Source organism: Sinocyclocheilus rhinocerous, unplaced genomic scaffold (assembly GCF_001515625.1).
Source record: "Sinocyclocheilus rhinocerous isolate Xijiao unplaced genomic scaffold, SAMN03320098_v1.1 scaffold1730, whole genome shotgun sequence".
Lineage (NCBI taxonomy): Eukaryota > Metazoa > Chordata > Actinopteri > Cypriniformes > Cyprinidae > Sinocyclocheilus > Sinocyclocheilus rhinocerous.
In genome coordinates this window covers 711,753-737,831 of record NW_015634043.1, presented here as the reverse complement: position 1 = coordinate 737,831, position 26,079 = coordinate 711,753, and the positions used below count along the sequence as shown (strand labels likewise).

Here is a 26,079-nt window from a genome sequence, read left to right as displayed (position 1 = left end):
AAAAAAAAAAAAAAAAAAGACAACCCTTTTTTTTTTAAATGATGTGCTAGAAGTGCAAATTTATAAAGTAAATGCAAATAGACTTCATTCTAATGTCATGTTCACTTTTAAGGCAAAATAAAAGTCTCATACCCAGAGCTGGAAAGGCAGTTCCAGAGCCCCTGACCGTGACTCCAGAGCAGACGGTTAAACACGCGGTTGAAAAGGAGATAAAGACGTAGACTCTCCACATCCGGTTCACTCCAAATCCTCTGAAGCACTGAGCGGATGTTGGTATGGACAATATCCAAAACCTGAAATAATCAGATAAATAAAAGTGGCTAAAATACCACAGAAAGTACTACGCAATGTTCACACAGAAGACCTCGCAGCGACAGAATTAACGCAATCGCCATAATTTTATATTGAAAAAAGCAAAAACTCTAAATCCCACTGATGTTTATAGCAGAATAAAAAGTATAGCTATGAATACAGTAACATAGTTTAAATATTTATTTTGCTACAAAAAATGCAGGAACTTCTGGGCAGAATATTCAATTGAATCAGTGAATCATTTATTGAAATGAATCGTTCTAACGAACCGATCTGCTAAAATGAATCAGACTTCCCAAAGATACTGGAGGGGTATGGATTGTGAACAGTAAAATTCAAAAGAAGAGTAATGGCATGAGTCTCAGTGAGTTTCCGCCAATCTTCCTCTTCCCCCTCCCTCAGTTATTCTGCTCGTCGACATCTGTGATGTGACTTTCAACAATATGCCTGATTTAATGGCCCGTATGAGACATGTTAACTCTATTCTGATTGATTCCTCAAACCTCGGCAGATAATCAGCTTGTGGAACGAGACAATCCCTCATTATATCAGTCTGTCATGCCTACCCTACAACGTCCGCCCTACTGTGTCAAATCAAAACACCTGTAACCTGCTGTAACCACCTGTCGTTCACTACTGTAATAGTGCTGAAATTGAGTGCCTTTGAACTGTTTCAATTTGTTGCATCATGTGCTCTGTTAAGGCAGATCCAAATGGCATTTTTGAAGACCTCCATTTTTTTCATCCGCCATACACTTTGGTCACCTGAGACTCCAACTTACCAAAACTCCAACTTATCAAAAAATAATTGAGTGTTTAGTGTTCCACCTTGTATAACTCCATGCATATTAAGTCCACTCACCTTCCTTTGTTTGGTGGCATCTAACTTCACCAGCCAGTAAGACGCCACTTTTGGTTTATGGTATTTCCAGTTGTTCAGAATCTAAAGGGTCAAACGACATTCATTTTATTATTGTAATATGCATTTATATCTATCTATCTATCTATCTATCTATCTATCTATCCATCTATCCATCCATCCATCCATCCATCCATCCATCTGTTTGCTGCAGGCATCTTTCTTTTATTTTACAAACACAAGGACCTTGAATAAGAACAGTCCATTCACATGGGTTCTCTCCCCACATATGAATTTTTAACATTTTGGAACATTGATCTGAATGTTTGAATATATTTACATCATTTACATTATCAATAAAATATACCCACTCTTCTCACTGAATCCCGGTGGCACAGCACGCACCAGTGAACGCCGCTTCTAGTGAATACATTCTCGTACACGGCACTAAAACGAGTAGATGAACTATGTCCATGTTTTGAGTGTGAGATGATGGCATAAATATGGTCATATTTATCATTTATCTTCCTTATCATTAATAACTCATTTAGACTGTGAATTAGACCAAAAACATTGAAAAAATATTAATTACAAACATTTACAGGAAAGGCTCTCAAAATTTGAGAGTTATTCCAAAATCGTTTTATTTTCGTTTTTTCACCAGTGTCAGAGAAACGAGATGCTTAACCTTCAAAATGTTGATCGTCAATTTCAGGAGGTCAAACTAAATATTATATGAGTTACTTTTATTTTCTATTCCTTTTATAAGAGGTTTGCGATTTTTGCGGTCCTGTTACCAACATCTGTCATGTCTAAATACAGATTAAATAAGCAGGAGTCGGCTAGTTTGGGACTAAATGTTGGTTCCCCACCATGCATGTGAAGCTGAAAGGTTTAATTCACATTTCATAGCAGTTTATAGTTTGCAATGTATTTTTAATCAGTCTGCATTTGCCTTATAAGTATTGTTAGGATACAGCAGGAAAAACTTAAAACGTATCAACTAGTCTATAGCTATTTTGGTTAGTCAGTTAGTGCTCTTTCTTTGTACATTGCCAGGCTTTTTTTTATAAAAAAGCATAATTTAGTGGCTACAGCATTCTACTAACTATAAGTAACTTTGTAACTGTCAACTAACTCTCATTAATTTGCAACCACATGTTAACTCTCATTAGAGTATTAGTAGACTGTTAGGTTGGGGTTAGCAGAATAGGTCTACCAAAATAAAGTATTCTGCTGAATACAATACACAATCCATCATTCTTTCTTTCTTTCTTTCTGAGTGCAATGTGAATTTTATGTGTTGGGCATAGGGTTAAGATTAGCTTTTGGTCCATTACACCCTAACTATGCACTATATTGGTAAGTATTTTTCTTCCTGTTTCATTTTCAGTTGTGTCTTTATGACTGTCATTATATAACATGGTGCAACATATTCCCATCCTTTAGCTTTTTAATTTAATAAAAAGCCGGTACAGCCATGTGACTCTCAAACTGTAATATATATGCAATATAGGATATACTGTCAAAAGATGTTGCATCATTTCTTCACTAGATAATACCTGAATGCCAAGATGAATGTAGGGACTTAACATACCAGAGTGAAGGGTAATGGACTTTTCACAGACTGTGAAGATGAGTTTCCAAAGTTATTAACATCACAATTCTAGCAAAGTTATTTTTATATTTACATTTTGAAGTGAATTAATGTACAGTACATGTATAACTATACTTTGTGTTATATTACCTTTGCATTAAATGACATACAACTGTGTTTCTAATACAACAGCTGATGGTAAATTTGACATCATTCTCTCCTCTGATCAACATAATCAATCTATCTATATTATTTTCTCTTTTGTAAAGTAATAGAAATACTATCTTGGATATTTTTTTTTTTTTTCTAATAGAGCAAATAATCATGCAAGAATTATATTTGTTGCAGCTTCCATTTATCACTATATAAATTTATAGAAATGTGAAAATTGTCAATAATATTTATTTCAATTACTTCCTAGCGTTTTACAAATAATTGATACTTACGCATTTAAACATTTCAGACATTGACCAAAAAAAGGCTTTATTCCTAGCCCCATCCCGGGTTTTGCTCATTTACAAGTGCACAAGTGAGTTTTGCAACAGGAATATTACAAAGGTAGCAGCGGAAATTAAAGGGATAGTTCACCCAAAAATGAAAATTAGGCTGCGTTCGTTACGCCTACGTCATACGCTCGACTGCCTTGTCGTGAACTCACCTGCTTGAGCGACCGGAAGCTGGACATTATAGTTTATAAAGTTTTAAGAATCGATATTTTTCTTAAACTAACGCATCGTTTTGATTCAGAAAGCCTTTATTAACACCCCGGAGCCAGGTGGAGTAGTTTCATGATGGATGGATAGACTTTTTTCAGATTCAGAAACAGGGGCACCATTCACAGCAATTATACAGACTGGAACAGATAGGACAATTTCGAATATAACTCCGAATGTGTTCGTCTGAAAGAGGAATGTCAGACACGCCTAGGATGCCTTGAGGGTGAGTAAAACACAGGCAAATTTTCATTTTTGGGTGAACTATCCCTTTAAGGCACTAAGATTGTACTGTAAGGTTGTACTGTAAGATTTGAGAGGTTGTAAGTGCCAACCAGTGGCCATGAAAGTAACAAGTGCAAAAGTAAATATACAATACACCTTTGTGTCTATCTTTATGTGAAACTATTTCACTGCAGCTGTGTTTTGATTATTGTCTATGTGTAAATCAAAACATTCAGCTTTTCACATCAGAGCTGTAAGTGTAAATTTCAACTTACAAATATGTATTGTACAAGTTCTCAAAATTCAAATCTAAATGCTTTCGGGTTTGGCTATACTTCTACCTTCACAGGGGTCGGGGTGATTTCAGGCATTCAGTGCGTTTAAAACTAGCTACTTTTCACACTAGGTTAATTTTATGTTAGATAAGAGTTTACCTAACACACCTAATAGTGTGCCTCTAATGGATTAAAATAAAATAATTACCAAAGTGTACCGTATGCATGGAAGGCGCCAATTACAATTTCACAGCTCCGGTAATAGAGCGGCATCAGTTCAATTGTGCTTCTCCTGCTAAATGCTATTTCCATAATTGTTAATGTGCAAATGTACACCAGATCTATCGGTGTGAAAGTGACGGTGTAAATGAATGCTGGAAAGTGTCTTAAACAGGTGCTGTTGGACAGCTGTGTTTCTGCGCAGACAGCTAATGGATCTCATTAAGCATACAGGTGGACGGCTAATGACTCTACATACAACGAGAGACACTGCGAACGGCTCGGACGTCCTCAAATGAGTTCGGGGAATGAGGGGAACAGAGCAGCCGGTGCGCCTGCCCTGACCGAGCGCTTTCTCTCAGCTGCGTGTCTCACCTCATCCAACACAGCCTCGGCCTCCTCCTCGCTCTTCCCCGGGTAACGAATCCTCATCTCCCCGAGTGCAGCCAGCGTCTGCTGCATCAGCTCGGCCTCCTGCTCTTTACTCAGCAGGGTCTCCCCCTGCACCCGCACATGCAAAGAACCAACACAATAAAGATTAATTATTGAGCGGGACGTCTTTTCTCTGCAGTCATCAGGTTTGTTTCGGCCATCGCAGCAGTGCGTTCATATGGCGCCTGACTGCTCGCTGTGAGAAGAAAACAGTGATCTTTACTTTCTAGAAATAAGGTTTCAGAAACCGTGCAAAAGTTTTAAAAATATAGTCTACAGAGGCATATCAGAGTCTGAGACCCTAAACGAGGAGTCTCAAGAACACATCAAGGTCATTTCATCCCAAAATCAAAGTAAAGAAGAAGAAATGATTTCATGCCCCCTCATATTTTCATTTCAGTAATGCAAAAAAAATGTAGTTGAGATTTTTTTACGTCTTTTTAAAGTATGTATATATCATATGCATACAATATAGTGTTTTGTTCACTAAAAAACTGTTCCTAAAAACATACCTAAACATGTACTTCATCCAATTGATTATATTCATGTACAAAATACTAATTAAAATTCCTGAATCGACCAAAACAAATTTAGTTATACCAACAAAATTAAATATTAGGGTTAGATCAGATAGCAATAGCTCCTTAAAGGGATAGTTCACCCAAAAATTAAAATTTGATGTTCATCTGCTTACCCCCAGGGCATCCAAGATGTAGGTGACTTTGTTTCTTCAGTAGAATACAAACAAAGATTTTTAACTCAAACCGTTGCAGTCTGTCAGTCATATAATGGCAGTCAATGGACTCCACGCCTTTGAGAGTAAAAAAAACATACACAAACAAAACCAAATGAAACCCTGCAGCTCGTGAGGTTGGGCAAAAAATTCCACGTTGTCTGATGATATATCAAAATCGTCTTCCATTGTGATGACCTGTACTTCTAAATATCTTTAGATCATCGCAGTGCCAGTGAACACGTCCGCAATCTCTCTGCACTGTGTAAATAATGAGTGACGTATACGCGCGACAGATCACTTCCGCACATGCGTCTACTATCATAGATATGTATAGATGCCCTATTCGACTGCTCCAGATACGTTGACGTGTCCGCCATTTTGGAGCGTATCGCTGCCCATAGAAACAGTCACTAATGAGGAATCTACTTATATATATGTCTACTATGCCAGAGCACATACACGCGTCATGTGCCGATTGTTGTGAACGCGCTCAGGACAGTTGGATGAAGAAACAAAGTCACCTACATCTTGGATGCCCTGGGGGTAAGCAGATAAACATAAAATTTTCATTTTGTGGTGAACTATCCCTTTAAGGTGACAACTGCAGGTTACCAGTTTTAGTGTAGAATATAAATTCCAAATTGTGCCTTCCAATGAATTATGTATATTTATTTCATAAAGATGAGTTGGACTGGCTGGTTTAGGGAAAAAAAAAACAGCCAGGTGCCCAGCATGCAGTAAACAAAATAATGATCTTTAAAATAGCATCATATGACCCCTTTAATACTGCTAAAAAATCATGAGTGAAAGAGGCTGGTTGCTTTTTTGAAATCTTGATATTTTGATTTCTCATAGTTTTGTGTGTTTTTACTATTATTCTAAAATGTGGAAAATAGTCATACTAAAGAATCTGTCAATTTTGACGTGTACACTATGATGGAAATGTTTTCCTGAGATTCATCATACTCGAGGCTTCATATACTGAGCAAAAACTTAGTCTTATCAGAGTCCTACAAACACAGCACAAACTCCAAGTATTAGAAGAGTTTTGAGGAAAGAGCACAAATCCTAATTAACCAGGTTCCATTATTAGAAAATGAAGCCTTATTAACTTGATGATCATGCAGTCTATATACAATTACTCTGAAAAGAGCATGTAGCTTTAGTAGTCCGTCTTGCTAAACACAATCTAAAGTCTTATTAAACAGAGCATAAGTGTGTGTGCTGTTTTTCCTGATTAATATTCCTTAATGAGAGAGTTTGAACAAGGGGGAGTGCTGGTATTCATGAGATGAATGTGCCCGTAAATACAGGCCCAATTTAGCTTCATACTCCCAATTTTTTCCACAATATGACTGATTTTCCTCTCCAAGGTGTGCCCAGAGAGAGTGAGAGAACGAGAAGGAACGATCAGAGTATGAAAACACAGCGTGACTGATTATGTGTTTGTGCGTGTGTTGAATCTCTATTGTTTGATGGATTAGAATGACTCAGGACAGCGATGGGAAAATAAAAATTATATTTGTCATTTTTACAGGTGGTGTGTTGCCAGATCTTCTCTAAATCAGCCATCTTTGTGAACATCTGTTCAGATTCTCGAGAGGACATCTAGGGTAAAGAAAAAGATAGATGTGTCTGTGTAGATATAGTCTATGTTCAGGATGAAATACTAGTGTAATGCTTACTCTATGCTGCAGTAGTGTCTATAGCAGTATCCAAAATGACTAATTTCCACTTATTTCCCTTCCAATAAATTATGTAGCTTTTGCTTTATGGCAACCATTTTGGGGGTGGAGGAAATGGGGGGATGTAAAAAATATCTTTGGTCAGTACAATTATATATTGAGGCACTGCAAACATGCAACCATGCAAAAGAGAGGTTGATGGAAAAAAAAAATACTTTTTCCCCAAAATCAAAACAAGAAAATGAATTGGTAATTGTAAAGTAATTGTATTCTTTCAGTGGTGATTCTAATTAGAATTCTTATTTCTGATATATATATAATTTATTTATTTTTTTAAATGAGCATATATTAATAGCAAGAAGCACTACCATGATATAGTATAAAAATATAATATGTATCATATCTTTTTCACTGTGAATTGAGAATTTGAAAACGTGCTTAACTGTCATGAATATAAAGTCACAGTACAAGAATATAAAAACTCTCATTATCTAAAAACTCTAAATCTAATTTCCATTATGCAAAATACACTTTATGTTTCCCTTTTTGTGATAGGGGTGTAAATTAAGCTGGAACTGGAACTTCCTGTTCATTCATCAAGCTGGAAATGAAAGGTCAGGTCATTGCTTTGCGGGATACTTAATTCCACATACAGTAGTGTGCACTGGTTGTATATTGCAAATTCAGACAAATGCAATCTTTTGACTGGGTAATCAATGCATATGGAATTGCAGGGCACATTCTGCATGAATAGAACGAGCAGTATGGTAATTTGTGAATATTCCCTGTGTGCGATAGAGAGAAATCTGATACTTGCCGTATTGGGGTGAATGGCACCTAGACTGCTGCTGTGTGGAACTCTGTTTGTAGACCAGTTGCGACTGAGCGAATGGGAGCGACATGCCATGTGGGGTCGAATCGGGGTCATCTGCGTCATGGTGGCCGCTGTTTGAGCGGCCGCAGTCGATGCATTAGCCATGTGAGTGGCTGTTTTTGGCCGTCTGGTCTCATTGGTAGGTGACTGCGCAGTCAGAGAGGATATGGAGCGCGGACAGGACATGGAGCGGCGGATGAGCCCGGAAAGATTGGGCGAGGAGGAAGGACCTCGCATTGGTTTAGGGGCAGGTTTCCAATGAACACGACCTAAAACAAAGAACCAAAGCATTTGACTTCAATTTAAAACACACTCACACACACACACTCTTGGAAATTAAGTCTAGCATCGGAAATCTAATAACCTACAAAAAAAGTTTTTAATTAATCACTTCACCATGTGATCATCCTGCAGGCCTGAGTGGCTGTCAGGTTTCCAACTCAGGCCAGACAGTGAATTGAAACACACATACAGACAAATCTACGATTTTGAATGACCTCCAGTTTGTGAGCTAGCCAGCGGCATCACCGCTTCATCCGTGAATCTTGAGGGAAGGAGTTGCCAAATGCGGTATTATAGCAGCTTAGCTCGGACTATCGCAGATGGCCTCAGGGTGGTGTGGGGCAAAGGGGGCAAACAATGTCACCCCAGAATGGCCCAAAGTCCCCTCCGGCAGCAACCCAATCACCAGCGACCCCTTGCACACCAAATAAACCTGTCAGCTTGTTGCTTTGTCCCTCTTTCAGTGGCTAATGGAAAAGGCATGGCTTCAACTGTGTCAGACCTGGATAATCAATATACTGCACAATCTATGGCACTTTACAAAAATAGGGTACAAACTAGTTCTCCATTACTGAACTAAAAACTATATAAACAAAATTATCATAGCATAACATTTTGGCCTGTACTACCCCAGTTTGCCTGTTCCCAATAATTAAACAAAATCATGATATAAGCTAGTAAACTAATTGTTAAAATAATTTTGGAAAAAGTATTGTTAACTGTTAACAGAAACATTATATTTAGCTGTGTCCCACATTTTGTGGACAAGCCTGTACATGATTTCCCTCCCATTAAAAATATTGCATAGAACCATGAAACTCAAGTTAAGGATGTACATTTTTACTCTTTTAGTGCAAGGTGGAAAATAAACAGTATCATTGAATTGAAATTATAAAATTCTTTAAATTCTAGTTATTTCATTTTGGATTAAATATTGTAATGTAATTTAAATTGGTTTGTTAATTGTTTATAGCAAGAAAATGATTACATTCCACACATTTTAGTTTTACAATGTTTTTAGACGTTTCTTCAATTTATGTAACAAGGTTGCAAAAATGGCAAACCTCTGTTTAAAAAATAAGCAATAACAACAATTTGACAAGTGGACAAAACAATTCTTAAGGTTTAGCAACTCCTATCATGACCATTTATTGAAAAAGAAAAAAAAAATCTAATAATCTCAAGCCTTTATTGAACCATATTTCTGAAAAACATCACATGGAGGAATAGTGAGCGCAGCTTCAAAAACGTCTATATACAGTATATATAAAGACTGTGTAGGATGCTGGACCTCAAGGAACACCTCTACTTTAAAACAAACATTTTTCGAGGCTTGTTTGCACAGTTTTCAAGGTACGCCAGAAGTGCTCCTCTGAACTTCTCCCCAACCTGTGCTTTCCCTGAGCTGAGCGTCCAGTCTCCCTTTAAACCAGCGGACTGAAACATCAGAAAAGCTCATTAAAGCTGCAGCGCATGAGAGCCGAGGGACCTCTCACGACATCACCTGCCGCAGTCAGCCAGTCAAATTAAGAGCCACTGCACTGGGCCAGCGAATACTGTGACCCTAATTAAAAAAGATGGATTTTCTCTGTTTCATGTATTAATTAGGTAAACAAATGCATTATAGTAGATTTACATCTGTAATTTAGCTCAGGCTCAGCAAACGGCACTGAAGATTTAATGCGTCTGGCTAGACAAAAGCCTGCTTAAAAGTTTAAGCCATAAGCAGCTCTTGCAGTCATCTGGAAACCATCGAGGGACACATAGCACCTATAAAAGCGGTTCAGCAGCAGAACGTCCCAGAACCTCCCAGTCGACCCTAATAGTCCCAGCCCACAGGTGATAAATAGCTTTTCCACTGAACAGACCCCTAAAACCTGCTGGTCTCGAAGTAGGAACAGATAACGTCAGAGGTCCAGTAGTGAGATCATGTCTACGCCAAGTAAAGTTCTCAAAACAACAACACTGACGCAAAACCAAACTAGATCACTCCCATTACAATCGTTAACATTTTCTACCATATGAAGTGTTTCAAATGTGAAGTGTGTTCAAATTATAAAAAAAATTGACAGCTGCATCAAAATCAGTTTGTAATAGTAAAAGATATCACATTCTTTTTTTGGGGGGAGGGGGTGCTAAATATCGTTATATATTTTCAAAATTAAAATATTTGTGCATTTCTTTTTAAAATTAATGTATTATTTAAAAAATAATAATAAAAATAAATAAATAAAACAAAATAAAATGTGACCCTGGACCACAAAACCAGTCATAAGGGTCCATTTTTGGAAATTGAGATTTATACATCATCTGAAAGCTAATAAATAAGCTTTCCATTGATGTATGGTTTGTTAGGACAATGGGACAATATTTGGCCGAGATCCAGTCATAAGGGTCAATTTTTGGAAATTGAGATTTATACATCATCTGAAAGCTAATAAATAAGCTTTCCATTGATGTATGGTTTGTTAGGACAATGGGACAATATTTGGCCGAGATACAATAACTTGAAAATCTGGAATCTGAGGGTGCAAAAAAATCTAAATATTGAGAAAATCGCCTTTAAAGTTGTCCAAATGAAGTTCTTAGCAAAGTATATTACTAATCAAAAATTAAGTTTTTATATATTTACGGTAGGGAATTTACAACATATCTTCATGGAACAAGATCTTTACTTAATATCCTAATGATGTTTGGCATAAAAGAAAAAATCAATAATTTTGACCCATACAATGTATTTTTGGCTTTTGCTACAAATATAGGCTACCCGTGCTACTTATGACTGGTTTAATGGTCCAGGGTCACAAATAAAAAATTTTTTTTTTAAATCAATCAATCAATCTTGTATTATCTGTAAAGATAAATTACATTGATCAAAGGTGACCGTTTAGACTGAAAATCAGCTTTTCCATTCAAGGAATAAATTATATTTTTAAATATATTTTATTATTTGACAGGGTACAAGATGACCTACAATCTAAAACATGACATTTCTGAAATTGTTTTGTTCAAAAGAAATAATAGTAAATTAAATACTAGGAAATGAATATAAAATAGGAAATATACAAAGACAGTTTACTACAGAAAACTAAAGTTCAGTTCAATTAACAACAACAAAATAAAATGCTCCTAGAACTGGTAACTTAAACAGGGTTCGCACAGATACCGCAAAATGAAATTCCAGGACTTTCAAGGACTTTTCAAGCACTAGTCTTTTGGTTTTCAAGAACTAAAATCAGATCTCACTTATCACTTATCAAAAATATTGTTATTGTCTTTCAAATTCTAATATATAAACGCCTTTAGAGTTGTCCAAATGAAGTTCTTAGCAAAGTATATTACTAATCAAAAATTAAGTTTTTATATATTTACGGTAGGGAATTTACAACATATCTTCATGGAACAAGATCTTTACTATCCATCCTAATGATTTTTGGCATAAAAGAAAAATCAATAATTTTGACCCATACAATGTATTTTTGGCTTTTGCTACAAATATAGGCTACCCGTGCTACTTATGACTGGTTTAATGGTCCAGGGTCACAAATAAATTTTTTTTTTTTTAAATCAATCAATCAATCTTGTATTATATGTAAAGATAAATTACATTGATCAAAGGTGACCGTTTAGACTGAAAATCAGCTTTTCCATTCAAGGAATAAATTATATTTTTAAATATATTTTATTATTATAAAGTTATTTTAAATATTTCACAACATTACTGTTTTTATTGAATTTTTAATCAAATAAGTTTGGTCAGCATAAGAGATTTACATGTTCAAAAACATTAAAAAAAAAATTTTACTGACCCCATATTAAAAAATTAAATTAAAAAAACCTTTGAAAATAAAGTAAAATTTGACATTCTCCTGATCTACGGTTTCTTCCAGATTGGGCACTGGAACCATTTTGAGAAAAAAAGAACCTGTGGAAAAAGGTCAATAGCAGCTCGCAGACCTCTTTCTTTCACAGGCCCAGGGAAAGAACTCACTGGAGCGTTCTGGGCGATTGAGTTTCTCTTGCGTGATGCTGCTGCTCTCATCTTCTCCATCAGCGTCGGAAGCAGAGCTGCTGTCGCTGCAGCTGGCCGAAGAGTCTTCAGGCTCCCTGTGCCCTCGGGGCGTCGGGCTGCTCTCAGGCATGGATGACAGGACCTACAGACAAACAATCACATAAACACACCCGCAGGGAGAGATGATGAGAGAAGATCCTAGAAAAATGCCAGTTCCTGAGCTTCCACCCTGAGTCCAATTAACGCTTGCCACTGTCGGCAGAATGGAAGGGAGGCAGTGATACAAGCCTGACATACCAAGTCTTGATTAATGTCACTGCAGAAACATGTTCATTTGTTCTGAAACACACACATTGCATGTCAGGGGAACTAATCTATTATGTCCTTCAAGAAGTATTGAACAAAGAATCGAATATCTGTCTGATACTTGGGAAGTACTGACTATTAGTCTTCTGAATGCACTAATTTCACCTTTTCAACTCCAATTTGGCTCAAAGGTCTGTCTAAATGAACACTTTGGACATAATCTCCAACAGAGTTTTGAAAGAATTCGGAGCGATCCTGCTCTCCTTGGCATTTTTAAGAGGAACTGCTTGTGACTATTTCAGTTGCTTAATTTCTGTCTAGTCAGATTATTCCAGATGGCCCTGTAATGGCACTGAGTGTTCCAATCCATCAGAGCAGATACTGCTGAAATCAAACCTACATTAAATACATAATGTAATATGCCTATATTATAACAAATACCTGCAGAGGGCGCCAACAGCCTGGTGATGTTTCATGTGATTCAATGACGTTTAAATCCATTTAATGGACTACTTGCACTAAGCCTTGTGACACACTTCCGTTTTGAAATATTACGGCTCAGTTATTTCCAGTTATGTATATTTTCAGTGTGCTGTAATCATGTAGTTGACTTAAATGCCTAATAAAATTAGAGTTTGCGGGATGATTTCAAAAGCCGGATATTTTCAGAGACAGAGAAGACATATTCTGATGATTTTCCAAACTCAACGGAACATGAAGTTTTAATCCAACATAAACCAATCTGAGAAAGCGGTGCTGGTAATCATACGTGATTCACCACGCGATGCTGCAGTGTTTGTGAGATCTGATGAATAAGATCAGAATGAACCTTTATTTATCTGTATTAAATATGTTAGTCACTATTCTGTTTCATATTCTGTGTCATCATTTCACTGTATGTAGCCTAATGCCAAAATATTCATATTCAAAGTAGTCGCACTGTCAACGTGTTACTGTTAAAAAATATTTAAATTTTTAACACATAGACTGTGGGTTTAACATCGTTAAATAAAGCACTTACCGCACATTCATTCAGCCATTTCGGAATAAGAGCACCAACGCACACAAACAATACAAATTAGCCATGGTTTTACTACAAATAAAACGTCGCCTCGGCCCCTGCCTCGACAGGATGTCTGCCCCCACATATATAAGAGACCACTGCTGTGTTGTCGGTGCGCACCAACACATAGTGATCTCTTAGGCCTGGGAGGAAGTGTTTCAAAGCTAGAAACACGGCCAGCATCTCCAGTCAACTCATGCACCACGCGAGATGGCGGCCGCTCCACAGGCTGCGGGCCGAACGGCCACTCATGACCGCTCCCAACCAGTGAGAGATGCATCCGTCGCTAGCATATGTGGCGACCAGGCGCTCCCAGCACCGGGCCCTGAGATAAGAACCAAGGTTTCCTTCTACTCGACTGATAGAACCAGAGCCTGCTCAGGGCAGGACCCAAGGAGGCACGCTTGGCAGGGGCTCCCACACCCCCAGGTGACATACTAAGGGAACCAGTCTCACGAGACTGGCCTCTGGTGCACTTAGAGCGGCTAGCTCGGTGCACTGAAGCGGCGAACCGGCAGGGGACGGCCGTACTAGCTGCTTTAGAGACCTCCGTGCAGGTCGCGAGCCTCTTAGCACCGCTACGTTTCCAAGCAGTAATTGAGAGAAGCGCTCGCCGAAGACCGCTGCGCCCTGGAACACCGGCAGGGTTGGCAGACCGATCTCCTGAGGGCACTGAGGAGAGACGGTTCACCGCACGTGCTTTTATGCTTCCTGGTCACTACGTCACCCCGTTCTAAATCAAATAGAAAACGTGTGTTGGATGCATTGGATGGATGATTTAGGCTACATGAAATATAATGTGTGTGCAATTCACACTGTGCATTGTTTAAGCTGACTTTCAGTTCAATAAAATAACAAAAAACTACATTTTGGATTTTTATTCAACTAAAATGGGCATGATGTGATCTGTACTGTATTTTTACTGTAACTGTAACTGACAGTGGAGTGTGTGTCTGAAAAGTATCCTGTTTGATGTGGTCGTAAAGACATTCTGCGTCTAAATAAACACAATTCTTGTCAAGAAAAAATAGACTGAAGCAGCAGTTGTGAGTGGAACCCTAGCTCCGCACCTGCGTTAAATATTTGTAACATTTTAATTTAATATTTTTCGTTAAATTGGAAAAATTTAAATGTTAAGATGCTAATTTTGACAGCACTAGTTTGTATATACAGTATATATACCTTATACCTTATACAATATACCTTAGGTCCTTTTTGTTTGGGGGTTTTTCCCATCAGTTTCTCATCATCCAGTTCACACTGCTCCAGGAGGTCTAGGATATCTTCCTCCTGCAGAACAAGTCACAAACAAAAGCAGAAGACAGTCTTCATTGTTAACCTTTCATGTGGATATGCACTTAGATGAATACATTTTTGCACCTCACTTGTGATTTTACTGCATATCAAAATAAAATAAGTGAAGTACAAGTTCACTAAATTCACAATCTCTATTTGTTTTGTGACTGTGAGTGTATGAGAGAGTTAAGACAGAGATTTTAATAGCATCGTTCATTTAAGCTTCAGGAGTTTTAGTAAGTTTGATTCATTTCCATGAATCAGTTTATAGGTGATTATTTTTTATCTAAATCTATCAATTTGCATATGGATTATACAGTATATTGATTATTTATAACCAAATGTAAAATGTATATTTATATGAAACTACCTTCAGTGATTGGTTGGTTGAAATAATGGACGCTCTAACTGAACCTTCTCAAGTGATAGAGTGAAAAATTTAAGGGGGTCTGAATACTTTCCATACCCACTGTAAATATCTAAATCAAATATCACAAAAAAAGTAGTATATTATCAACATATAATTATTTTAGCTATTTTCCTAACATATGCCAGCTCTTTCTTTGCAAAATCAGGAACAAACACATAATGTAGTTTTAGTGAGGCCTCTTAATTCCAAAATATTTCAAACACATTATTATCTTGTCTAAACTATGAGTAATCAAACTGAGTAATTTCTGGAAAAAAAAAAATCTAAATCAAAACAGCACGTTGCATGACACCTAAACAATTACTTGGCATAAATCAAAGCCACGTGTTTAGCCCAAGTTCAGGAATCCATCTGGAATATAAATCATGCTCATTCCTTCTTACAAGTCATTGTATCTGAACCACACTTTGAGTTTAGCACATCATAATCTATGTAGAATTTCTTCTTGTCATTTCTTTCAAATAAAGCACTCTGTTGTTGACTTTGAAGTATGGGGTCACTGCACAGTTAACATGAGAAAAGCGCTCATAACATTTAAAGAATCCAAAATTAAAGTTTCCTGGCACTTACAAATTACACACGACCAATTCTTTTTCCATTACATTTTAAGAATCACAGCCAATGGTTCAGGCAAGCAACACCAGCCAATTTAAACACTGTAAAACTCAGTTACAAATTACACACGACCAATTCTTTTTCCATTACATTTTAAGAATCAGCCAATGGTTCAGGCAAGCAACACCAGCCAATTTAAACACTGTAAAACTCATCATCAGTTTGATTAATAATACTGATTCCAATTATAGTATAACACTTTTCATAAAAAAAGTGTCAATGATTCCAGCTGTCTTTAAATTATGTATTTCACTTCCACAACAGTGGCACATTCACGCTGACTGCTGCTTGAGCTTCCTGCAGATTCCTTTACGATACCCTGGAGTTTATTCAAGTCTTCCTGAAACTCAGCTTGCACTCTCCTCTTGGGATGAATTTGATGGGACAGAACAGCCTGGATGTCTGAAACAATTATTACGTACAATAGTGGACTTAAAATATCTTGGAAATGGCTTTAAACCCCTTTTCGACTCATACGACTCTACAGCCTTTCTTCTGGAGGGGGCTCAAGCAGTTCTTTTGATATTGCCATGGTGTACTTCAATGCTTATGGACCAGATGCGTGTTTTTTTTGTGTTTTTTTTAGGTTTATATATGTCACCTTTCTTCTTATCATCTAATTTGCACTTGATTCTACCTAATTGATGTATCTGATTATAATTTGAATAGGTACTTGATGTAGTCAAAAATAAAATATATTTTCTTTTATCTATTAACACTGCTTAAATGCCAATCCAATTTCTGTGTGTCGTAATATGTAACACCTTTAATCTTTTTTTACCTATAATATAGAATTTTTCTTTCTTCATTTTTTTTTCCATTACTAACTCGGAACAGTTATACCAAAAAAAAACATCACAGGTGTTTTGAATTTAATTATATTCAATAACATTAAAATAACTTTTATGTTTTTATATTTTTTATATTATATTTAACTTTTTATATTTATAATATTTCAGTAATTTGATTTGAGGGATATTATTAGACTGCTAATCCAAAATTAAATTTTAATCTTAAAAAATGCCTTAATGTCTGTCAGCTGGTTCATACAAATAAATGTAGTAGGTTGTTTCAAAACAAAGCAAGATTACAGTAATGACAGTACTTCAGCTGTATAACAAACAATAAATGTATTTGGGTGAAGACTGAATCATCACAGTCTCAAGAATTTGATCAATATTGTTCTGAATTCGCTACAACATATTTTCTTCTTTCTTTCTATCTTTTTTTTTTCTTCTCAAAACCGTAAGATGTGTGTTTCACGGACTCTGATGTTTCTCCATTACAAATGTCGCACGCTTTTCAAGCAGAAACATTATCCCAGCTGTAACTCAATAAGCCAGGCATTGATCTGTTGTTCTGGCTCAGATGGAGAGAGATTTTAAGTGCATTAAAATCTGTTCTTTTGCTCATCGCCGCCTTCCATTCTTCCCCAAACACGGAGTAAGACTCATTGTTCAGGCAGTCGGTGAAGAGAAAAAAGGCCAGGAAAACCCTCACACTCTGACTGCAGGTGACGAGTCAATATTTGCTACCGTTAGATTGTTATGAAATTTGTTTTTGTTGCTTTGATTTGGGTGCAAACTCACAAAGTCGATTTTGGGGTTATTTTGTGTGTCAGGGCACAGACGTGAGGACATAAGAAAAGCAGGTGTGTGTCTAATACAGAGGACACTTTCCAACCAGAGTTTTCTTTTTGTTATCGCACGTTACAAGAAGTGGCAATCAGGTGCTGGAACTTGCCATTGTTAATGTTTTACCGAGCGCTTGTTGCAGTTGTGGAAAGCAAGTAAACAACAGAGCAATGTTCTCTCCTGCCGCAGCTTTTCACATCTATTCACAGCTTGCTATGTATTCTAAAGGAATCGCAAAACAGAATACATCACCGTTCGCTTTTTACATTGACTGATGTACGGAAGAAATGTTGGTATTAACATAAAATGTTATTTTCTGGATGGAGTATAACCATCTGGTCACACTCAAAGCAAAAAATATTACCATTAGAGAAAGTTATTGAGGTTAAATAAAAAGAACTCTGATTTCAGTTTTTCTTTTATTTTTAGAATTTTAATTCAAATTAGGCTTAGATTTTCTTAATATATTAATAATGATTTATTATGTATTATTTATGTTAAAATCATGTTTTATTTTTTTAATAATTTAAATAATAATAATAATAATATACTAATCATCCTGTGGCTGCCTGAGACCCACTGCACTAGAGTAATGGGTCATTATTAAAGGAATAGTTCACACCAAAATTAAAATTCTGTCCTCATTTAATCACTCGCATGCCGTTTCAAACCTGTTCATCTTCAGAACACAAATGACAACAAAGATATTTTTAATATTATCTTATCATTAAACAAAACTTTCACACACAAAAATTAATAGATAAAATGGAAATAAAATTAAATCATTCAAAAAAGATATTGTGATGTAATCAATATGAATCGTTTAGTTTATTTCCACTTGTATTTTATGTGAGCTATTCCATGTATTTATGTATCCATCTATAAGTCCATGTATTTATCTACGATCTACAAAAAACTAGGACATTAAGTGTCAGATATATGCAGTTATGCTACTGGAATTTATTGTTTACCTTACTCACATGTATTTAGGACATTTTAAGATATTTCTAATCATTACGTTATGGCAAGAAGAAACCTAATCTGACAAATCCTGATATCTAGATTTTTTTTTTCTTTTTCGGAACGTTAGAAATAAAAGTAATTTAAAATTAAATTATCCAAAACTATCTTAGCAGACCAGTTCCCACAAAATGTTTCACACAATATCACTTCACAATAGTATACACATTTTTTAATGACATAGTTGAGTTTTTCATGACCATTTTCCACCCTCTCTGTGACCCTTGGCATTAACCGGCCATTTTTTATTTTTTTTTGCTACTGTGCTTTTAAGATGTAAATGCATCTTTGCATGTGAAATGAGTAGCAGTGCTTTGCTGTGAGCTTTCTTTCGGGTCCAGTATAGTTTGTGCTGTCCTATCTTTCAAAAACAGCCTTTTTGCACCACCTGCATTACATTGTGACAGCTAAAAAAACAATCCACGCTGAATGTGTTTATTTCACTTAAGAATGTTTATTTTGCTTCAAAATCTCGACCACTATTCACTGCTATTTTAAAGCTTGGAAAAGCCAGGATATTTTGTAGTATACCTCCAATTGTATTTGCCTGAAAGAAGAAAGTCTTATACACCTAGGATGACTTGAGGCTGAGTAAACCATGGGGTAATTTCCATTTTTGGGTAAGCTATCCCTTTAAGAATATACAAAGTGACAAGTGCTACACACAGTTTCCCCACAGTTTACTCTTGTTGGTAGTTCTTCTAGTGTTCAGAAGTAATAGTATTTATCCTGCTTTCTCCCTTTTACTCAAACATGATGGAGTAGGTCAAGTTTCCGAACATCAAATAGGTGCTTTTGACATGTAAATTTGGCCAGTGATTGTAATCCAGTGATTCTTGAACAAGCCATTTTGGCAGCAATAGTAAGTACATAGTGAAGAGTAATGTGATTACTGTTTAGACAGAGTAATTAGTAAAGAATTCCCCTGAAAAACTAGTAAAGTAATTAGCAATTAGTAATGACTTATTTTGAGTAACTTTCCCAACCTTTGTAAATATGTGAGGGGTAGACAGGCCCTAATGTTAAAAGCTCAGGGTTGCTGAGAAACTGAAGCGACATTAACAAACTGACAGACAGGAAGGTCAAAGACCACATGGCAATGGCACAAACTCTGGCTCTTGAATCTTTCCCAAATAAGCCAGACACCAGCGCCGTAGGAAACAGCTCACACGCTCCCCTGCCATATCAGCAGACGGCTCCCGGCGCAAAACTACAACCTGCCTAACAACCATCTCCATTCAACCCCACTCCAAAGTCAGATTTCAGATTCCATCAATGTGAGCTATGAGGACCAAACTCTTCCAACAATATGCCACATTCATATGCATGGGTACACAGATCCGGCCTTGAAAATCCCTGTAAAATGAACATCCAGAGGTTTCGGAGAGGTTGCGCAGTACAATAATGAACTCCAGCTGAACAGAGAATCTTAGAACAGAGGCTTTCATAAAAAAAAGAGAAACTGCTTAGAAATGCATTAGGACAATTTGTATATAAAGCTAATAAAGCTTTTAAAGCATTACGCAACAATTACATTTTTACTGTATATTTTATAATAAAAAAAGATGTCATGATAGTTGCCGAGGCTTTGCGTTTTTTTTTTTTCTTTGGGATTTTAATTCAAAAACACTTGTACGGATCTTGTATATATTTATTATTACAATATTTATTAGCAAAATTTTGTATTTGAAAAAACAACATATTTAGTCACGTGGTAGCTTTAGGTCATTATGGTGTTTTTAGAGTAAATCAGTCTGATTAAATATGGTTTAATGCTGTCAATCTCATCAAAATCCTTACTGAAATTAATTTCTGCCTAAAGAAATTGCAACATTTGATCTCACAATTGCAATTTTATTTGTCACAACTGACCTTAGACTTCATAAAAGGTTTAATAATTCTCACAATTGCAACATTTCTCGTAATTACAATTTTTATGTTTTTAGCCACCTTTCCACTACCTCTGACATTCGCGTACGATTATTGCATTTCGCATGGAACTTTAAAATAAGATCACATAAAATCATGCGAGTCATGAAGCAACCGTCACCCTCCTCTTATTTACCATGGTAAAATGAATGATTTGAATGAATGATTGAATATATACATCCACAAAAAAACAAATGACACACGGTACATTTAAAAGAAAAACAAAGTAGGTTTTCTAGAGCTAATCCACATAAATAATGATTGAAATTTCTGCATAAACATATGGTCGGAACTCCACGCAGCTCCCACATTATTCTCCATTGGAAATGAATAACTTCCAGTCTGCCGCTTATCATTTGTTGAAGATAGGCAGCATATTTTACAACAGTGTATATCTTGCAAATGCAGCTTTAAATTTCACAGAGTGACTTTATTCTTATTTTAAATGTTAATACTTAGTTCTTTTTTATTAAAGGGATAGTTCACCCAAAAATGAAAATTCTGTCACTGGTGCCATTTTGGAGAATATCCGCTGGACGTAAACAGCGTATGCTGTTCTGTGTCAGCTACGTCACACGGTTACGCTGTTTCCGTTCAGATCAAATCACATAGCAGGAAACAGATCCTGCGTGACGCAGCTGACACAGAACAGCATACGCTGTTTACGTCCAGCGGATATTCTCCAAAATGGCGCTACAGGGTGATGTGGAGGAGACGAATTGTTGAATAAAGTTTTTTTTTTTCTTTTGCGCACAAAAAGTATTCTCGTAGCTTCGTATAATTGTGGTTGAACCACTGATGTCACATGGATTATTTTACAGATTTCCTTGCTACGTTTCTAGACTTGGGAGCATTTCAGTTGCGTTGCTGTCTATGTAGCTCTCAGATTCCATCAAAAATATCTTAATTTGTGTTCCGAAGATGAACGAAGGTCTTACGGGTTTGAAACGACATGAGGGTGAGTAATTAATGACAGAATTTTCATTTTTGAGTGAACTAAGCCTTTAAGGCTTTCTATAGATCCTCACTGTTTTTGTACCACATACAGTAAATTGCAGTTGGCTACATTTTTTATAACCTGTAGTGTCGCCAACTACTTTTCCACAACAGCTAGCTTGACTACAGTTCAACTATTTTAAATTATGAGTAGCTGTGAGTTTGAAAAGCAACAGATTTCTCAACACTGCCTATAGATTGTCTAGATTCTGTATGGTCTTTACAGTCAGTCAATGGGCTAGATTTATCATCTACTAGGCAAAAAGTCTCAGAGCTTATAGTAATAGCAACCTCGTGGTTTTTGAGGTATCATTCATGTCCGTAGCTCAAACGGTTTGTTTAAATCCCTAACCCTATGAATGAGCAATAGCAATGCTGATGGTTGCCTTAAACTGCACTAATGAAAACCAGATGGCCACAACAAGAGTTAGTCTACATCTATGTCCACATTTCTTATTTTAAATGCAACAGAGCAAGTAGAAAAGAGAGAGAAAGAAGGAATAGGAGCAAAAGATTGTTCGGTTGCGTCTCAGGTACATGCCTTCATTCGTTTCAGTGGATTATTCATTTCCTTTTGAAGTGAAGCTGCTCGCCCAGCGAGGAATGTCTGAAAGGCAGCTGAAAGGAGACTCTCATATTTCTCCAAGAGCAGCTTGTCATCTGGGGGGTAAATACGTCTGTACGGAGAGAGGGAGAGAGAGAGAGAGAGAGAGGGAGAGAGTTTTATCTGATTATCTGATTTAACAGCCTGGTCTGCCTGCTTTTCTAATCACTTAAACAAACCTCAATCGTTCTTTTCACACATGCATTTGTCCATTAATGCTGTGTATATACTAACGATTAATAAACTTGTCTTTATAGTAGACGTTAAGACTAAACAAAAGTCAGAGACATGTAAACCTTTGCCTATATCTGTGTGATGGATCTTCAGATCAGCGCCATATTGGGTCGGGGATATAATCAAAACCAGCAACTGGCTGAGCTTCAGGACCCAGATTTTTACGTCAGACATCAGATGGCGACCTGCTACGGTACCAAAATTATGCCAACAAAACCCTGAAATGTATTAATATTACTGGCAACACTTTACATTTGAGCAATAAGCAATATATTGTTACAGTATGTATTAATCTTTATTAACATTAGCTAATAAAAACACAACGTTTCTTAGTTAATGTTAGCTCAGGTCTATTAAATAATATTACCAGATACAACTTTTGATCGAAAATAATGTAATGTACTAAATGTTGAAATGAACAATAACTAAGATTAATAAATGTTTTATAAGTATTTTTCATTGTTAGTTCTTAAAAAGTGTGATTTACCGGTTTGGATTAAACAAATAAATATTGTATTAGTATTAGCTATTTAAGAGGTGACGCATGTATTTGTGCAAAAAAATCAACATCAGCAACAAAATATGTGGGAAGTATTTTGCCTCCCTTTAAAAGTTGATCATGTAAGCCACAATGTAGAGTCAAGATGAACTTGTACCACCCAGAAGTGGTTTATTAGGAAATAATGATTGTCATAATGCAAGAATGATCCTGCTTATTAGACTGACTTACCAAATAAAGAAATCAAGAATATTTAAATGTAGAATGCAGCATTTGACCAATCAGCATCAAGTATTCCAGAAAACTGTCTAAAATTTATTTAATATAATGCACACAATTATATAGTTAGCTGCATTTTTTATTTTGCATTGTTCTTTCAGTCTGACCCAACATTTGCGAAGCACTGACCAAAATAATGGTGGCACCTCAATCTAAATAAACAGTGAAGGTGGAGCGAGCGACATATTTCCACAGTTCAGCCTAATAAACTAAAACTCACTTGGCGTGTGACATTTAAAACGTCTTTTTTGGATTCCGGCTTCAACGTAATCAAAAGCTCAAGTAAATGTAAATGTTCAGATCAGACGATAAACCGCCCCAAATCCATTAAGAGCTACAAGCACGATGGACAAACTTATGTTGGAGAAGTAATCTAGTAAGAGTAAGTGGGCTTAGTCTTCGGCATATGGCACGTTTGAAATCTGGGTCTGACCCACAAACCTCAAACACTTTTTTTTTTTCATGTTTCAGCATCTTTTGGGCTGTTTTTATTTAGAGTTGAACAGAACAGCAGTTATAGGCATAGGCCTAAAATGACCTATTTAGGAAGAGGCATTCGTTTCGTATTCCTCCTCTGAGGCTCTGACGTGGAGGCTCCGTATTAAGAAGCGATTTGTTGCAATTACAAAGTGACTGCATTTTTTTTTTTCTGAGTGAAAAATCGCAGCAAGATGCTAAATGCTCCAATTTCTCTATGAAGAAGCCACCCTCTATGGTAAATACAAAGGGTTAGTCAAGATGCTTGTGTAATGAGGTCAGGTTAATCAAGTCTTAATGGCAGGTCTTCGTCTGGCAGATCTTAGTGTCTGAATTTGAATGTAACAAATGACAAAAGTAATAAAAGCAAGAAGCATTTGGCTTCTTTACAAAACATTAGCAGTCATTAAAGTAGTGACCTGCAGTCATTTAATGTTCTGAAGCAAGCAATCTCTGACAGATATAGATAATAAAATACTGACAACTTTTGGTCCTTCTAGACCCGCGCTCTCAAACTAGCAGTCATAAGTGAGGTAGAAAATAAATTGTATCCAGCAAATAAATTTTAATTTAATTACAAATTTTCTGTAATGTTGTCTATAATTTACTTTGGCCTTGTATGTGGGTCAAAGACGAGACATCAAAATTAAATTTACAAAAGTGATGGAACATAATTTTACCCAAAATGGCAAAATATGGGTGAAATTATGTTCCATTGTCATTCAGCATAACAGATATATTTATGTAAAAATAAAACAACATACTTATCCTGGCCTGTACTTATTAAAATATATTAAATAAAAAGTGATCCTACTAGATTTTATTAAATTTCAATTGATAAAAAAAAAACTAAAAACATAAAATTATAATTATTGATGACAAATGGGCAAAATATAGTGGTTTGAAGGATAGTGGCAAAGGTTGGTAAAGATTTAAAATTACAATTAATTCGGTTTTGGGGGCTGCACTGTCATCCTTCAATAGAGTCTTTTAATGACATCTAATGATTCTACTTCTAAAAATGCCAGATTTTTATTTTTATTTTTGTTGTTGTTGTTGTTGTTACACTGAATGACATTCTGTAAATCATGGTAAAAATGTATGACAGACATTATTGTTTGCTCAGAAAAATAAACAAACAAACAAACAGGACACAATCTAAAGTATGGGATAATTTTAAAGCTGTATTAAACTGTAAATGTTTGAAAACCCCTTTTCGTCTTTGACCTAAGTATGCATGTATACATGTTTTATTTTTACAGGAATAAAGCACAAATGTAATGTTTTCACTTATATTAATAAACAGAATGTTACCCAAAGACTGGATTCGAACATGCTTTAGTGCCTTATTATCCCCCTTATCTGCCTACGAAGGCAGAATATTTCAAGTTTCAGAAACAACTCTTGTCCTTGTTTTGTCCTCACATGAGAGACTAAGAAATTGTTTCATACAGTCACATCCCAAACCAAGCCACAAGAGACCCCACAGGTGTAAGCGGGCATTCTTACAGGATAACAATCGTCAAAGCGGCTTCCCTACCTGTAGTTCCCCAGGTGCCGCTTTTCGTGCTCGTCCCTGGAGACCTGCTTGCGGACTTGGGCCAGTCTTTCTTTCTGAAAACACAACACAAGTGAATAAGTGCTGAGGAGCAGGTAGAACAACAAAGAAATAAAGCCCTGTTTCCGTTAGTGCTATACTGCAGTGTAATTTAGCCACCCAAAACCCAATAACAATGGCACCGAATGACTCGTTTCCCATATTACGAGGCACCTTAATGAAGTCTGAGAGTTAGTGGGCGCGAATAACAGCCTCTCCTCTACACTTGTTAATACAGGCGGCCCATTCATAATTCATATAGATTTAACTCCCACTGCACCATTTTAATACATCAAAAACTATAATTGTGGAAAGGTCAGCTGGTCAATTTGCAGTGGCGCAGCAGGGTGTCTTCTATAATAGTCACTGATCTCTGCTAAATGCTGGTACAGGCATATTCGCTCAGCCCCCAATCCCCAAATCTCACTCTTCTTTTGCGTCTAGCTTTGCCCTTTGAAAATACCACCTACCTGCAGTCATCTCAACCTCATTCATCTCTTTATATAATAAAAAGTTGATCGAAAGACCAATCAAGAACTGGTGCACAAAGCACCTTCTACTTACTGAACTTCCTGGAAAACGTGCTTTGTCTGTACCTATGCAGAATATGAATATTTAAATATCTTTTTTTCTTTTTCGGTTTTGGGGGGTTTGCCACTTTTTATCAGTGTTGGGAGTAACGCAAGTTACGTAATCAGATTACTTTTTCAAGCAACTAGTAAAGTAACGCATTACTTTTAAATTTACAAAAAAGTAACAGAGTTACTTTTTCAAATAAGTAATGCAAGTTATTTTGTTTTCCCATTTATTCACTGACAGCTCTCCTGTCCCCGTGTTGAGAGAAATTGGGAGTAAGGTGCAGAGACACTTCCTTCTTAA

At 36.4% G+C, this 26,079-nt stretch overlaps 1 protein-coding gene across 1 annotated transcript in view; it reads right to left on the bottom strand.

Annotated features, from left to right (window-relative positions):
* Window positions 1-26,079, bottom strand: part of LOC107745334 (tubulin polyglutamylase TTLL7-like) — a 109,475-nt gene that overhangs the window by 16,039 nt on the left and 67,357 nt on the right. The window contains exons 12-19 of the mRNA XM_016559201.1: window positions 25,144-25,217; window positions 22,052-22,187; window positions 14,794-14,880; window positions 12,201-12,363; window positions 7,869-8,196; window positions 4,576-4,705; window positions 1,175-1,255; window positions 133-293 (exon numbers count right to left, since the gene is read on the bottom strand). Of these exons, the coding sequence (XP_016414687.1) occupies window positions 133-293; window positions 1,175-1,255; window positions 4,576-4,705; window positions 7,869-8,196; window positions 12,201-12,363; window positions 14,794-14,880; window positions 22,052-22,187; window positions 25,144-25,217 (1,160 nt within the window). The remainder of the gene's footprint in view (window positions 1-132; window positions 294-1,174; window positions 1,256-4,575; window positions 4,706-7,868; window positions 8,197-12,200; window positions 12,364-14,793; window positions 14,881-22,051; window positions 22,188-25,143; window positions 25,218-26,079) is intronic.